Raw genomic sequence first — 16,896 nt, forward strand, 5'->3', positions numbered from 1 at the left:
TATAATGATCTCCTGGTTCTGCTCATTTCACTCAGCACCAGTCCATGTAGGTCTCTCCAAGCCTCTCTGTATTCATCCTGTTGGTCATTTCTTACAGAACAATAATATTTCATAGCATTCATATACCACAATTTACCCCAACCATTCTCCAATTGATGGACATCCACTCAGTTTCCAGTTTCTAGGCACTACAAAGAGGGCTGCCACAAACATTTTGGCATATACAGGTCCCTTTTCCTTCTTTAGTATCTCTTTGGGGTATAAGCCCAATAGAAACACTGCTGGATCTAAGGGTATGCACATTTTGATAACTTTTTGGGCATAATTCCAGATTGCTCTCAAGAATGGTTGGATTCATTCACAAATCCACCAACAATGCATCAGTGTCCCTGTTTTCCCGCATCCCTTCCAACATTCATCATTATTTTTTCCTGTCATCTTAGCCAATCTGACAGGGGTGTAGTGGTATCTCAGAGTTGTCTTAATTTGCATTTCTCTGATCAATAGTGATTTGGAACACTCTTTCATATGAGTGGAAATAGTTTCAATTTCATTATCTGAACATTGTCTGTTCATATCCATTGACTATTTATCAATTGGAAAATAGCTTGATTTCTTATAACTTACAGTCAATTCTCTGTATCTTTTGGAAATGAGGCCTTTATCAAAACCTTTAACTGTGAAAATGTTTTCTCAGTTTGTTGCTTCCCTTCTAATCTTGTTTGCATTAGTTTTGTTTGTACAAAAACTTTTTAATTTGATGTAATCAAAATTTTCTATTTTGCGATCAATAATGGTCTCTAGTTCCTCTTTGGTCACAAATTTCTTCCTCCTCCACAAGTCTGAGAGGTAAACTATCCTATGCTCCTCTAATTTATCTATAACTTCATTCTTTATGCCTAAATCATGGCCCTATTTTGATCTTATCTTAGTATACGGTGTTAAGTGTGGGTCCATGCCTAATTTCTGCCATACTAATTTCCAGTTATCCCAGCAGTTTTTGTCAAATAATGAATTCTTATCCCAAAAGTTAGAATCTTTGGGTTTGTCAAACACTAGATTGCTATAGTTGACTAGTTGATCAAGACAAAATAATCTATTTCTTAGCCAATACCAAATGGTTTTGGTGACTGCTGCTTTATAATATAGTTTTAGATCAGGTACAGCTAGGCCACCTTCATTTGATTTTTTTTTTCATTAATTCCCTTGAGATTCTCAATCTTTTGTTCTTCCATATGAATTTTGTTATTTTTTCTAAATCATTAAAATACTTTCTTGGAAGTCTGATTGGTATAGCAGTAAATAAATAGATTAGTTTAGGGAGTATTGTCATCTTTATTATATTCACTCGGCCTATCCAAGAGCACTTAATATTTTTCCAATTATTTAAGTCTGACTTTATTTGTGTGGAAAGTTTTTTGTAATTTTGCTCATATAATTCCTGACTTTCCTTTGGTAGATAGATTCCCAAATATTTTATGCTGTCGACAGTTATTTTGAATGGAATTTCTCTTTGTATCTTCTGCTGTTGGATTTTGTTGATTATCATGAATATTTTAACCTTATCTTGGTATAAGGTATTAGCCAATGCTTAGTATCTATCACACTATTTTCCAGTTTTTTCAGCACTTTTTGTGAAATAGGGAATTCCAATCCCAGAAGCTGGGTCTTTGGGTTTATCAAACACTAGATTATTATAGTCATTGATTATTGTGTTTTGTGAACCTAACCTGTTTCACTGATCCCCATTTCTTAGCCAAATGGTTTTGGTGATTGAGACTATCTTTTATATTATCTATCTATCTAAATCAAAGAAGGTACTAACACTGCAGGGAAACCAAGAAAGTCTTGTACAAGAAGGGATTTTAGTTCAGACTTGCAGAAAGTCTTTGCCCATGAAACCAGGAGGCAGAGAAAAGGAGGAACAGTATTTTAGGCATGGGAATGGAATGCGGAGGCAACAGGGAAAATGCAGAGTCAGGAGATAGAGTCATGTTAGAGAAAGGATTGGGGAAGAATGTGTGAGAATATTGGAAAGGAATTAAGTTCCTGTAGGGAAAACAAATCCTCTTTGTCCCTCCAGATTGAATCCTGAATTATGACAAAGAAAAATAACTGAGGCAGGGAATGTTACCTCATGGACTCACTGGAGATAGCCTTCTAACTGGGAGTGAGTTCTCTGGGCCTCTTAGTGAAGTGAGAGATCTCTCATTATCTGATCTCAGAGAAAGCCACTATTCTGCACAGTGACTCAGAGTACTAGTTGCTTTCGTCTTTCCATTTATATTTAAGTATTCATTGAATATGTTTAACACACTCTGTCTATGGTTTCTGCGGTTCATCTGCAACAGTTCATACAAGAAGAAGGGGTACAAATTAGAGAAAAAAAGACAGAAGTTGAATGCAGGGGGCCAGTGTTTAATAAACTCAAGAACAAAAAGGGCAGGGGAAAAATTTCAACTTAAACAAGAACTGGGGAGAAAATTGGGAAGAAGTTTAGAAGAAATCAAGTTTAGGCTCCCATTCTCCACCTCTTGTTCCATTGAACTCAGAAGAGTGACTGGACCTCACCATTAAAGTCACCATTTAAAACCCAGAAGAAAGAAGATAAAGAAGGAAAGAGTGGCAGGAGGCAGTACTCTCACAAGTCTTACAAATAGAGAACATAATCCAGCCTGAATCCTGAGAGGGAATTCCAAAAAACCACAGTAGGGCATTGTTGCAAAGCAGACTAGTATAGAAGGAAAGAAAGAGAGAGAGGAAGAGGCAGAGGGAGAGAAGAGAGAGAAAGAGACAGAAAAAGATAGAAACAGAAAAATAGAGTGAGAAAGAGAGAGACAGACAAAGACAGAGAGCTAGAGAACAATAGAGAGAGAGACAGAGACAGAGAGACAAAGGGCTGTGGGCCCTGGGGAGGGAATCAAATCAGAATGGGCATTGCTTGAGCATTCCAACTTAGGAAGAGACTGTTTATCAGACCCCAAAGGGGTCCAAGAGTCAGTTGCAAAGGGCTTATGTGGAATTCGGTAACATGTGACAAATGGCAGCCCTATCACTTACTGCCAATCAGAGTGAAACATGCAACGCAGACAGAAGGGATATATGGCTAGGGGCGGCAGTTGCTAAGTGAGGGCTGAGTGCTGGGCCCCAGGCCAGGTGTTAAGCATAGAACAAATTCAGAAGAAAACAGCAGCTGTGTGACTTTCATGCCAGGAAAAGAGAGGGGTCCCCAGTCCACCTTCTAGCCCATACCGAGGCTGGCAAATGAACAGCCAGGGAAGGAGTCACAGTTGAAAGAGGACTCTGGAATTCCATTTCTTTTTCTTTTTTTTTCTAGCAGGAACAATTTAACTTTTTGACTTTGATTACCAAACCTTTTGGCTTAAAAAGAAATAGAAACTACATACACTTAAATTTTGCTTATCTAGAATCTAGAAAAAACTTACAAACTTGTCAGAGGAATCAACATCCAGCCAGCCCCAATTGTAAAAGTAAAACATATTTTACACACAAGAAGAAATTTTAAATATTCAACCTTCAGCAACATCATTGATCAGAATATCACTGTACCCTCATTTGGGGGACTTTTCCCAAGGTTTCCCTACATTTGCCAAATCATTAAGATTTTTCTTAATTAGAAAAAGAGATGTTTGTTTCATAAACACTTAAACCAGATATTATGAATTATTGGAAAAGCATTTTTTGAGCTCCTACTTCTACCAGGTGTCGTGTCATGCTTTCTATTGGGCATAATAACTATAGAAGGACTGGACATGGTTAAGGATACATATGGGAGAAGACAATACAACAGATTGTTCAGTAGCTGGGCAAACAGAAAGACTTACAAGTCCTGGGTCCTAAAAGACCTAAGCATGCCTAAAAGGGGCAGACTACATGGTCCAAGAAGGGTTCTTCTTTTTTTTTTTTTGTATTAATCTTTTTATATAGCTTTTTATTTAGAAGTTATTTGCATGGGTAATTTTATAGAATTGACAATTGCCAAACCTTTTGTTCCAATTTTTCCCCTCCTTCCCCCCATCTCCCCCAGATGGCAGGTTGACCAATACATGTTAAATATGTTAAAGTATAAATTAAATACAAAATAAGTATACATGTTTATATAGTTATTTTGCTGTACAAAAAGAATCGGACTTTGAAATAGTTTACAATTAGCCTATAAAGGAAATCAAAAATGCAGGTGGACAAAAATAGAGGGATTTGGAATTCTATGTAATGGTTCTAAGTCATCTCCCAGAGTTCTTTTACTGGGTATCTAGCTGGTTCAATTCATTCCTGCTCCATTGGAATCAATTTAGTTCATCACATTGCTGAAGATGGTCAGGTCCATCAGAATTGATCATCATGTAGTATTGTTGAAGTATATAATGATCTCCTGGTCCTGCTCATTTCACTCAGCATCAGTTCCTATAAGTCTCTCCAAGCCTTTCTGAAATCATCCTGCTGGTTTCTTACCGAACAATAATGTTCCATAATATTCATATACCACAATTTATTCAGCCATTCTCCAATTGATGGGCATCCACTCAGTTTCCAGTTTCTAGTTACTACAAAGAGGGCTGCCACAAACATTCCAAGAAGGGTTCTCTACGTTGTCACTAAGTCTGAGGACAGTGTTGGGTTCCTGATGTTTTGTCTCTTAGAATCAACACAGTTGTCTAGCTGACTTATGATGACTGAGTCCAAGAGTAATCTCATGAAACCACAGGTGGGGCAGGGGCACAGAGGTTTTACCATAGGATTTGCAAAGATCAGACAGGAAGCTAGGTCAGGAACACTGAAAGCTGCCCACCCCGAGCTGTTCCTGAGATGCGGGAGCATAGCAACCCTGAATACCGCCAAGAAAGCAACCATAGTATATTCCATCCAGAAGAGACTGGTCCTGACTTCAACTTCAAAGTTAGGATAGGGTCTATACAGATAGCAAACTAAAGAATCCCCCTGCTAAAGTTACTGCGGTGACAGGGCTGCTCAAGACAAGAGAAGTCTAAAGGAAAAGTGGAAACTGGAAAAGAACAAGCCAGAGTAAGAGAATTATGAATGTTTTTAGAAATGATGTGAGAACATTAGAGGAAGTAATAGGAAATGAAATGAGAAATGTGAGAGAAAGAATTCAAAAGGAAAATGCTGTGAGAGAGCATTTGGTTTAGAATCAGAGTGAGAACACACAAAGTTTCTTTAAGTCAAAGCTTTATTTTGTCAAAGCAGGCAGGCCAAATAGCATGGGTAACTAATTGGCTTTCAGGGTTAAGGGCAAGAGCATCTATAGAACACAAATCTGGCTCTGAACCATAGTTAGGAATGCTAAAATTACTATCGAAATGCAAAGTTGTTAGAAACAGTATCTTTTTAGATAGTAGCTGAGCCACAGAATCTCCTGAAAACAAATTGTGAAAACAGCAACATGGTTGCCTGGGTTTGAAGGACAGTTACTTGGGAAGTATTCCTTTTGTATCCTTAACAAGTTTAAACATACTTACACCAGGGATTTTAGAAAATGCTTATGTTATGTTTAACATGTATGGGACTGCCTGCCATCTAGCGGAGGGGGTGGAGGGAAGGAGGAGAAAAGTTGTAACAGAAGTGTTTGCAAGGGTCAATGTTGAAAAATTGCCCATGCATATGTTGTGTCAATAAAAAGCTATAATAAAAAAAGAAAAAGAAAATGCTTATGTTAGGATTTTCATAATCTAGCCTAGGAGTCAGAGTGAGGATGTCCCCTGCAGAATTATGGGTTGCCTAAGCAACAAACATATGGCAAAATATAATTGGCAAAGCCAAGCCATATGGCTTTGAAATGTTGACCAATATTACCATGAAATCAAAAGAGAAGAAAAATGTAAAGTTTCTCATATCAAAAAACTACAAATCTGGAAATCCAATGAAAGAGAGAGAATTTAAGAATCACTGGCCTATCTCAATAGATGACAGAAGATGGAATATGCTATCCACATCCCGAGAGAGATGAAGGATTCAGTGCACAATGAGACAGACTTTTTTTTCTCACATGGACAATGTGGGAAGATTGTCCCCCAATAGAAATGTCTGTGAAATCCCTCCACTATTTGTAATTGTCTCATCACCTATACCAATTTTAAAATCTTTCTAATTATTAGTGGTTCCAGATATGGATCATTTTGTTATATGGTTGTTGTTGATAACTTGAATTTCTGTCTATTCATAGTTTTTGACCAGAAATCTATCCGGTCTATTTAAATATATATATAGTTGGGGGTTACCTAACCCTAAATATATATATTTAAATATATAATACATATGCATATATCCATTTGTTAAATATCTTTTTAAAATATCTCCAAAGGATTCAAACATCCTTTAAATAAAGGAAATGAGAAATTTATTAGAGAAAGTTGGTGCAAATCATTTCTCCAGCTACTTGGTTCTCTTTTGCATTTTAGATACATTTGTTTCTTCATGTGATTTTAAAATCTACCAATTTGATCTTAGTGACACTTTGTTGACTACTGAACACAGGGTTGCTAGACTCATTTTCTTTTGTATATTAAACATATAATGTATACATTCTCTATTTCAGGACAAGATTTTTGGTGACTACCACTTTCAGCTGGTAGTCTCAGATTTGGCCCTGCTAAGGCCTCCTTCCTGGAACATTGGATGAGGCTTTGGAGAGAGACCCATGAAAGTACTTTTGATAAGAACATAGATTTAGAGTTGGAGGGGAGGGGCATAGAAGCTACTGAGTTCAAGATCCCCATTTTCAAGATGAGTAAACGGAGGCACACTGACATTGTTCCTCACCTAGAGTTACACAGCTGGAGAACATCTCAGATAGGATTTGAAACCAAATTTTCCCAATTCCAAACCTTGTTCCCTATTCATCACAACATAGTGATTTTACCCCAAATCTACTGAAAATCTGAATAAAACTATCTATAGCTTTTAGTTCACTGTTATTGTTATGAGATTTATAGTCCAAGAGGACAAAATGATAATAATTGCAGATTACATTTACAAGTGATTTAGTGCTTTTTTTTAAATTTAATTTTATTTAATAATAACTTTGTATTGACAGAATCCATGCCAGGATAATTTTTACACCACATTATCCCTTGCAATCAACAAGTGATTTAATGCTTGCAAAACACTTGATAGCTATTATCTCATTTAATCCTTTCATAACTCTGGGAAGCAGGTGCTATTACTATTATCTCTGTTCTACAAATGGGGAAACTCAGGCAAGAATAGATGAAGTGACTCATCTAGCATCACACAGCTAGTCAGTATCTGAGAAAGAATTTTTGCCCTGAAGTTTTGTAGACTCAGGGATGGCTCTCTTTCATGTGGTCACACCACAGCCTAAAATAATCATTACAAATAAATGTCCAATAGATACCAAAATATTGTTGCAAGACTTTTTGTGCAGCTAATATCATGAGTCAAAGCGAGTACCAATGAACTGGGGAGTGCTTGCAGAAGTTATGGTAAAATAATGTCACGACATATGAGAAAGGAATAATGAGAAACCTTGGGATGTCAGAGAAATGTTTAATCCAGTTTTAGGGTTTTCTGCATAGTATGAAATTTGTGATGTCTGTGCTGCAGGAAGATACCTTACTTCAATAATTGGATTCACAAATTTTATGTCCCACAAGATTTTTTCAATATGCACACAAATAGGACCTCCAGGTGAAAGCCTTCCCATAAATTTAGCTTTTATGGCTTTATTCCAAGGTGAATATTGGGAGGTCCACTGATCTCCCTCTGCCAGGGAAAGGTAGGTCCTCATTGAGCACATTAGTAAATCTTCTCTTCACTATGAATCTTTGATATAAAGGAAAGAGATGATCTTTACCTGAAGGCCATTGGATCCATATATAGGGTTTATTCCCAAGATGAATTTTCTGATAACTAATAGAGCTCTGTGCTCCATTTCTATAACATTCCTCATTCATTACAAGGATATTCTCTGACAGGGAATAAAGGATGACTTTAGCCTGAATGATTTTCTATATTGATTATATTAAGGAAATTTGTCCTCTAGTATGGGTTCTCTGATGTTTAGTAAGGGAAGAGCGTACATAAAAAGCTTTACCACAAACTACACATTCATAAGGTCTCTCTCCAGTGTGGATTCTCTGATGAAGAGTAAGATGGAAGCAACATATGAATCCCTTTCCACACTGATTACATTCATAAGGTTTCTCTCCAATGTGGATTTTCTGATGGTTACTAAGACTGTACTTCTGTGTAAAAGCCTTCCCACACTGTTTACATTCATAAGGTTTCTCTGCATTGTGGATTTTCTGGTGTTCAATAAATTTGTTACACTGTTGGAAATTTTTTCCACACTGATTACATTTATACGATTTTTCTCCAGTATGAATTTTCTGGTGTGCAGAAAATTTGTTGTATTGTCGGAAATATTTTCCACATGAACCACATTCAAAAGGTTTCTCTCCAGTGTGGATTCTCTGATGCTCAACAAGACTGGAGTTGTGTCTGAAATTCTTTCCACACTGACCACATTTATGTGGTTTCTTTCCATTGTGGATTCTTTCATGAAAAGCAAGATTAGATTTCTGTGAGAAAGTTTTTCCACATTTTTGACATTGATAAGGTTTCTCTCCGGTGTGGATTCTCTGATGTTTAGCAAGACCCGAGCTTCTTCTAAAAGTCTTTTCACATTGATGACATTGATAAGGTTTCTCTCCAGTATGGATTCTCTGATGGTCAGCAAATTTGTTGTATTGTCGGAAATTCTTTCCACACTGAACACATTCATATGGTTTCTCTCCAGTGTGACTTCTCTGATGTACAGCAAGACTGGAGCTACATCTGAAAGTGTTTCCACATTGATTACACTCATAAGGTTTCTCTCCAGTGTGGATTCTCTGATGTGTAGCTAAACCTGAGCTACTTTTATACCCCTTTCCACATTGATTACACTGATAATGCTTCTCTCCAGTGTGGACTCTTTGGTGTAGACCAAGTTTGGATTTGCATCTGAAAGCCTTTCCACAATGGTTACATTCACAAGGTTTCTCTCCAGTGTGAATTCTCTGATGTAGACTAAGACGGCATTCCTGAGTGAAAGTCTTTCTACAGTGATTACATTCATAAGGTTTCTCCTTGGTGTGGATTCGTTTATGTTCCACAAGACTGGAATGCTGTGTGAAAATCTTTCCACATTCATTACATTCAAAAGGTTTCTTCCCAGTATGAATTCTTTGATGTAGAGCAAGATGGCATCTGTGTCTAAAAATCTTTCCACGCTGATTACATTGATAAAGTTTCACTCCAGTGTGGATTCTCTGGTGTTCAGCAAGATTGGAGCTTTGTGTAACAGCCTTGTCACATTGATCACAGTTATAATGTTTGTTTTCATTATGGATTGTCTGATGTTTAGAAAGATTTGAACTCTGTGAGAAAGTCTTTCCACATTGATGACGCTGATAATGCTTCTCTATAGCGTGGATTCTCTGATGTAGAGCAAGTTTGGATTTGCATCTGAAAGTCTTTCCACATTCATGATGTTCACAAGGTTTTTCTCCAGTGTGGATTCTCTGATGTATAGTAAAATGGCATTCTTGTCTAAAAACCTTTTCATACGGATCACATTCATTTTTCTTCTTGGTGTGAATTCTCTGATGTTCAGCAAGACTGGTCTTCTGTATGAAAGTATTTCCACATTTGTGACATTCATGTGCTTTCTTTTCAATGTGAATTTTTTGATGATTAATAAGGGATAATTGTTGACTCAAGTCTTTTCCACAGTGATAATAATCATAAGGTTTTTCTCCTATGTGAATTCTGTGAAGCACAACACGTATTTGTCTCCTAGTGAAGTCATGGGGGCCATCACTTATGAAGCTTTGCTTGTGAGTTCCTTCCAAAGAAATGCTTAGTTTTGCAGGAGCCTCCTTCATTTCAGGTCTAATTTCTCCTTCTGCAAGAAATAATCAATAAGATACATATACACAGACATGAATATGTAATTATATCCTCTTACCTCCATTGGCAGAAAGTAAAACTAAGCCACATTCAATTTCCCTAGACTAAAAGAAAAGTATTCAAAGTTAAGTGGATAGAATCATTCATTTGAAAATGCCATCCACTCATATTAGCAGAATGACTTCATTTATAAAGAATTTCACATAAAATCCCTCTGGATCCTCATAACACATTTATGACATACGCAGGCTCAGAATTTTCATTCCATTCCAAGTCAGAACATTGACATAACAAACTCCCTGATCTTAGACTAAAATTCCTACCCTGTGACTAGGCATGCTCTGTCCATGGTATTAGATAGTTTTCTCCATTGATCTTCCTTTTATTTTTTCTTCTTTTTTATTATTATATGTTGACTCATTTTTTCCCTCTCCTTGGATCTTTCTATGCCCTAAAACATAAAAAAATTGAAATCTGGGGATTAATACCCCTAAAATGGGATCTAAGTGTTCAAATGAAAAGTCAACAATTCTGGCAAACTTCAATGTTGCTTTTTAAAAAGAAATTGCTATCACTACTGTCAATCTTAAGCAACCACCACTCTGATTAGTCAGCAGTTATTGACACTGGACAAGATCCTTCACCATCAACAAAATTATGGTTCCCTGAAGATTCAGATGATTATTAGCTTTTCATAACAATAAAGTATTTAAAAATTATGGACATAACACTTTTACTCACTCAGTAAAGTATGATATGTTATAAAACATAACTTTTATGTCCAATGGAAAACTAGAAAAAAAATTCATGTGGCTTTATTATTTCCTTTCCTGGGGGATGATTTGGAACTGAACCCACAATATCTCTGAGGTGTGCCTGTATTTTTATCATTTTTACTTTAATATTGACCATGTATTCCCCAATTCTGCCTTAAACAGTATTACACTCATTCTTTGTATTTACTTATGTCCCATTAAACTATCTTTCTTTCTTTCTTTCTTTCTTTCTTTCTTTCTTTCTTTTTTTTTTTTGCTAAGGCAATTGGCGTTAAGTGACTTGCCCAAAGTCACATAGCTAGGAAGTATTAAGTTTCTGAGGTCAGATTTGAACTCAGAACTTCCTGACTTCAGGGCTGGTGCTCTATCCACTGCGCCACCTTGCTGTCCCAAACTAAGTATCTTTCCATTCAAAAATATTCTTTTCTTTACATCAGCTAAGAGTGAGGTTCCTGATCTGTTGCCTCTTCTCAAACCACCTCCATGTTTGTAGGCCAGATTGGAAGCTCCCTAATAGAAGGGACTAACTTTTTCCTTCCTTTGTATCCCCATGGCTTAGCACAGTGCCTAGAAAACTGGATCTGTCTAATCCCATGCTTATTGACTGGCTGATAGGGCTCAAGGCTGACATTAGGCCCCAGACTCTGCCTCAATTGATGTAATCTTTCCTCTGTTCTAGTTGTTAGATACATCTGGTTTCAACCATGTTTCTGTCTTTTTCTTGCTCCACATCCTTTATACTAAGTAACCTTTATCTATTTTTAATCTTGATGGGACTTTACTAGACGCACAGTGAGAATCACAGAGATTTCTTCCTAGCTTCCTGAAGCAACAAAAACTATGGGATGCTTGGGAGTTTCTCTTCCATTTCCTCAGCACAGTGCTTATCACTTCAATAACTCTTCAAGAATGGGCTAAAGTTTGAGACTTAGAAATTGAGGAGAGATCCATTTTGATGATTTATGTAAAGCATAGCCCTAGACTAACTCCAAGTAAGGCAATAGCCCTTGTTACTGTATATTGCTGAAAGATTTAGAAAATCATGAAGCCAGCCTTCCTGGGTCCACTATAAATTTAGGCTACATAATCTCAGTGTGGCCCTTACTGTGGCAAAACTATGCTATGACATTTCTCTAATTGACTCCCCCAGGAAAGCTATGTGGCTCGGTGGATAGAATGCTTGGCCTAGGGTTAGGAAGATGCAAGTTTAAATCTGATGTCAGACACTTTCTAGCTTTGTGATTCTGGACATGTCACTTAAGCCTGTTGGCCTCAGTTTCCTCATCTGTAAAATGAGCTAGAAAAAGAAATGGCACACTGTTGGAATCTTTACAAACTGCTAACTCATTAGAATTGCTAGATTATTGATCTGACCTTACAAGAAGATGTTTTGGGCCAGAACCTGAAACAGGTACTAAGTAGAACTAATTGATACAATGCTTGTGTTCACACCTTTACTCATTGGAGTTCACAAGTATGGGAGATTCACAAAGTAAACTTTGTAACTTTGTGAATTCACACCTCTCTTGAAGCTCTTAGGGCCAGAGAGCACTATGGGAGAAAACCCATAATCCCTCTCTCTCGTATCCCACAATTCCTCTCCCTCGTATAAAAGAAACAGACAGAGGCTCTCGGACACATTTCAGCGGAATTATGCCAGAAGCCCTCTCTCCGAGGCAGTTAGCCTATCTGGTCCTTTCCATTCACCACTTTCTGGATCTCTCCACATCACCTACGATTATCTAAAGATAGTGGAGCTGCTCGCACTGGACACTGCTCTTCTGATGGGTTATAAAACCTGTCTGCTGGAGCCAGTGCATCTTTATCAAAGATTAAAAAATTAATGGTATAGAGAACTAAATTTAGAAGTTCTCTAGTATTACCCATGGCTCTAAGGAGTTAGCAGTTTGTAAAGATTCCAACAGCACACTACTGTAGTATCTTTGTGAAGAAAACCCCAAATGTGGTCATGAAGAGTCAGATAAGACTGAAATGACTGTACAACCACATCACTGACTGTCCCATTCACCACAGCAGCTTTTCCACATGTTATCATACTTCCCCAAGCCTCCCTTATTGCTTATCCTCACTCTCTAGCTGCAGTCACCTTCCCGGAAGAGAAATTTGCCTTATAGTTCATTGAAAAAAGAAGTCATACTAATGCATTGTTGGTGGAGTTGTGAACGAATCCAACCATTCTGGAGAGCAATCTGGAATTATGCCCAAAAAATTATCAAATTGTGCATACCCTTTGATCCAGCAGTGTTTCTATTGGGCTTATATCCCAAAGAAATACTAAAGAAGGGAAAGGGACCTGTATGTGCCAAAATGTTTGTAGCAGCCCTGTTTGTAGTGGCTAGAAACTGGAAAATGAATGGATGCCCATCAATTGGAGAATGGCTGGGTAAATTGTGGTATATGAATGTTATGGAATATTATTGTTCTGTAAGAAATGACCAGCAGGATGAATACAGAGAGGACTGGCGAGACTTACATGAACTGATGCTAAGTGAAATGAGCAGAACCAGGAGATCATTATACACTTCGACAACGATATTGTATGAGGACATATTTTGATGGAAGTGGATTTCTTTGACAAAGAGACCTGAGTTTCAATTGATAAATGACGGACAAAAGCAGCTACACCCAAAGAAAGAACACTGGGAAACGAATGTAAACTATCTGCATTTTTGTTTTTCTTCCCGGGTTATTTATACCTTCTGAATCCAATTCTCCCTAAGCAACAAGAGAACTGTTCGGTTCTGCAAACATATATTGTATCTAGGATATACTGCAACATATCCAACATATAAAGGACTGCTTGCCATCTAGGGGAGGGGGTGGAGGGAGGGAGGGGGGAAAAAAATCGGAACAGAAACGAGTGTCAATATAAAGTAATTATTAAATAAAAAAAAAAAAGAAAAAAGAAGTCATTTATTAGGAGATAGCTAATCCTCCTTCCTTCCCCAAATAGATACCTTCTTTTCTTTTTTGACCTCATTATTAAATGAAACAGTCCTTCTATTTACTAAAGCATTTCCATTTGTAAATTACCCCATTGCAGTACGCCATCTTTGAACACAGTATGCTGCCTCTTTAGCGTCCCCACTTTTCTACTCCTTTTCAGTTTCTTTCACACTAATGACTCCTTTCTTATTGCCATCCTCAAAACACTATAACTTGATCCCTTCAACCCCAAGAGATATTTTCCAATATCTCTCTTCCGTTTCATGGCTAAACAGCTGAAGATGTCCATTTACAAGCAATGACTCCAACCCCTTTCCTTTTCATTCTTTGAAATTCTCTGTACTCTGCCTTCCAGATTCATTGTTAAATGAAACTCATCTTTCCATAATTAACAAAATCCTCAAAATTGGTAAATCTAATGGCCATTTCTTCATCTTCAACTTTCTTGAGTTCTTTGAAGTCTTTGACATAATCACTCCATTTTCTCTGTCTGGGTTTTAGTGCCATCCTTTACTGGGTTTCCTTTTGTCATTATCCAAAACTAAACTCATTCTCTTCCCCCCTCTTTCCCCGGCCCTCCCATTTTTCTTCTTTAGTAATGCCCTCCAAGACATTCTCTCAATAGTGCAAGCTCACAAATGAAGTATCAGCACTCCTCACTGAGTCTTACACATTCATACACCTGACCATCATATTCAATCTGCTGTAAAATACTATGATTCCACCTTTGCAACATTTCTCCCATATGTCCCCTTTTCTCTCAAAAATTGTTCTTGATTTAGAACCCAAACATCTTATTCCTGAAGTATTACAAGAATCTGCTGGTTGATTTAGCTGCCTCGAGTCTCTCCACAGTTCATTCATTCCTTCACTCAATTGGCAAATTAGTCTTCCTAAAGTTCTTAACTGACCATGTCACTACCTACTAAACCATATGTGGCCCTCTAGCAAAAGAACCAAATATAAAATCCTCTCCAGGCCATTAAAGTACTTTATCATCTACCCCTCTCCTGATTTCCCAGTCTTCTTTCACCTTATTTCCTCTCCAAATATACTCTAACCCAGAGGTTTGGGTCTTTCTATTCTGTAAACAGGACACTCCATCTCCTAACTTCCTTACCATGTCCATACCTAGAATGCTCACCATTGTTTCCCTGAAGCCCCAACTAGAGTCCACCTTCCACAATAGGCCTTTTCTACTCTTTCTAAACTTTAGTGATTTCCCTCCATCAATTAGCTCCAATATGTCTCTTGAGAGTGGCTTTCTATATAGTGATTTACATTGGCCACTCACCACTATGTGAACTCCAGGAGAATAGGGAATGTTCCTTGAATCTCTTTATATCCCTGATGCTTAGCAGAGGATCCACAAAGTTGGCACTTAATAAATAATTATTCACTGACTTGAAGAAAGTCTAAGAAAGAGCTCAGATTGGAAAACTTAAGCCCAATTTGCACTTTCAGGAGAGTTCTATACTCCTAAATTCTGTCAGATGACTTTTTATAGGATCATAGATTTATTACCAGAAGGGAGCTAAGAAACCAGGGAGTCCAACTCCCTCATTTTACAGTTAGGGAAACTGAGGCTCAATAGGTTAATGACTTGCCCAGGAAACATGCAAAAAAGTGTTTGAAAAAGAACTCCAAATCAGGTCTTTCTGCCCCCAACACATAGCAGCCTCTTATACTCACAGCTCTGATATACTTGCTTTCACCTCCCTCACCTGAACAACTCCTTCTCAGGACTTCTTCCTCCAGCATCAGCAGTGCTTCCCTTTGTTCAAGATGAGAGAACACATCTTTTCTGGGAGTTGGCAGCCCTGCGAATGGAGAACCAAGGGTGAGGCTGGAAACACACTTGTAATTTAGTTCTCTGTAGCAAGGAAAGTATGCATACAAAGCTGCTCCATTTTGAGAAGCTCTCCATTATGTTCATATATATCTGGCTGTATCTTCCTATTTGTGTTTGTAATAGAAGAATCCAAACTAGGATGTGCAGCATTATCCTGTTCTGAGAAACTGCCATACTTCCTTGCCCCATTCTTTTGTGCTCCATTCTGGCAGAAATGCCTCACCTCAAATTGGGAAAAGGTCATTGTTCCAGGTCAGCCATGAGCCCTAACAAAGGGGACCCTGATGAATCAGTTTTTGCCCTGCCCCCTACCTCTGCCTCCTCATTAAAACCTATAAAAACTTTTTTTTTTCATTCAGGGAGTCTCAGCCACTGTGGGTGAGATTCTCCTGCTGCTAAATTCAAGGAACCTTAGTTAGTCCTAATTCTGATTCTTGGCCAGTCTGTTGTTCCTGCCATTGATGGGAGCATGCAAGTGAGAGCAGGGGGTGGTTCCCAGATCTCCTAAGGAGGACTCCATAGCATTTACTTTAGGGAGCTTTGGGGAGAACTGGGGAAGGTCAGGGAGCTGATTCGGAACCAGAAAACTCAGTCTTGGTGCCCCTTCTTCATGGAAGGAGGGACTCACTGTGGAGTTTCCATTACCCAGAATTAGAGACAGCTGGGAGTGCAGTGCCAAGGGCCCTGTGTCTGGGTCAGCAAGGCCAGGATTTCAATCTGGGCTCAGACACCAGCTGTGTGCTCCTGGCCAAGCCACTTAAACTGTCTGCTTCAGTTTTCTCAACTGTAAAATGAGGATAATGAGGTCACTTAATGGCCTAATGTGGTGAAGAAAGCACTTACTGGGGAATAGCCTGTGAATATTAATGCTTCTCATTCTTCTCATCCTTCCTGCTGTACCATCTGTGCTGGAGTTTGAGGGCAATGTAAAGGAAGACTGGGGACTAATGGGTTCTACTGGGCACAAAGAAGAGCTGGGATGTTTCTCAAAAAGAAATTTACTCCCAATACCGAGCCCAAACTAAAGAGGAAAGAGTTGCAAAGAGAAGTTGCAAGTTGAGCAATTTCCAAACTTTTCCAGATCAAAGTCATGTCCAAGTAAAGACTGGCTTAAAAAACTTGTGATATTAGTTCCACATCTGAGATGCTTCAGCCCTGATCTAATCTTTGACCTCAGGCTGCCTAGAATTGGGGAGAGATGGCTTCAGAAGCAACTGAGAGACCTCTGGCTTCTCTTCAACAATATACTGAAATTTTATAGGAAAACTGGATAGCAGGAGGATTCTGTCTCTGGGACCCAGGAAACCAGCCCTTTTCCCTTTTCAGAAATTGAGAAATGCTCCAAACCCA

The 16,896-nt window shown here is 38.2% G+C and overlaps 1 protein-coding gene across 1 annotated transcript; it reads right to left on the bottom strand.

Annotated features, from left to right (window-relative positions):
* Positions 1–7,529: 7,529 nt before the first annotated feature.
* On the bottom strand, positions 7,530–16,849 carry LOC127556890 (zinc finger protein 883-like). The gene is made up of 2 exons (XM_051990393.1): positions 15,419–16,849; positions 7,530–9,946 (listed from the first exon to the last, which is right to left on the bottom strand). Exons 1-2 carry the CDS (start codon positions 15,453–15,455, stop codon positions 8,016–8,018), a joined length of 1,968 nt encoding a protein of 655 aa, XP_051846353.1. The 5' UTR covers positions 15,456–16,849; the 3' UTR covers positions 7,530–8,015.
* Between the last annotated feature and the right edge of the window lie 47 nt (positions 16,850–16,896).

The sequence above is a fragment of the Antechinus flavipes genome, chromosome 3 (assembly GCF_016432865.1).
Source record: "Antechinus flavipes isolate AdamAnt ecotype Samford, QLD, Australia chromosome 3, AdamAnt_v2, whole genome shotgun sequence".
Taxonomy (NCBI): Eukaryota; Metazoa; Chordata; class Mammalia; order Dasyuromorphia; family Dasyuridae; genus Antechinus; species Antechinus flavipes.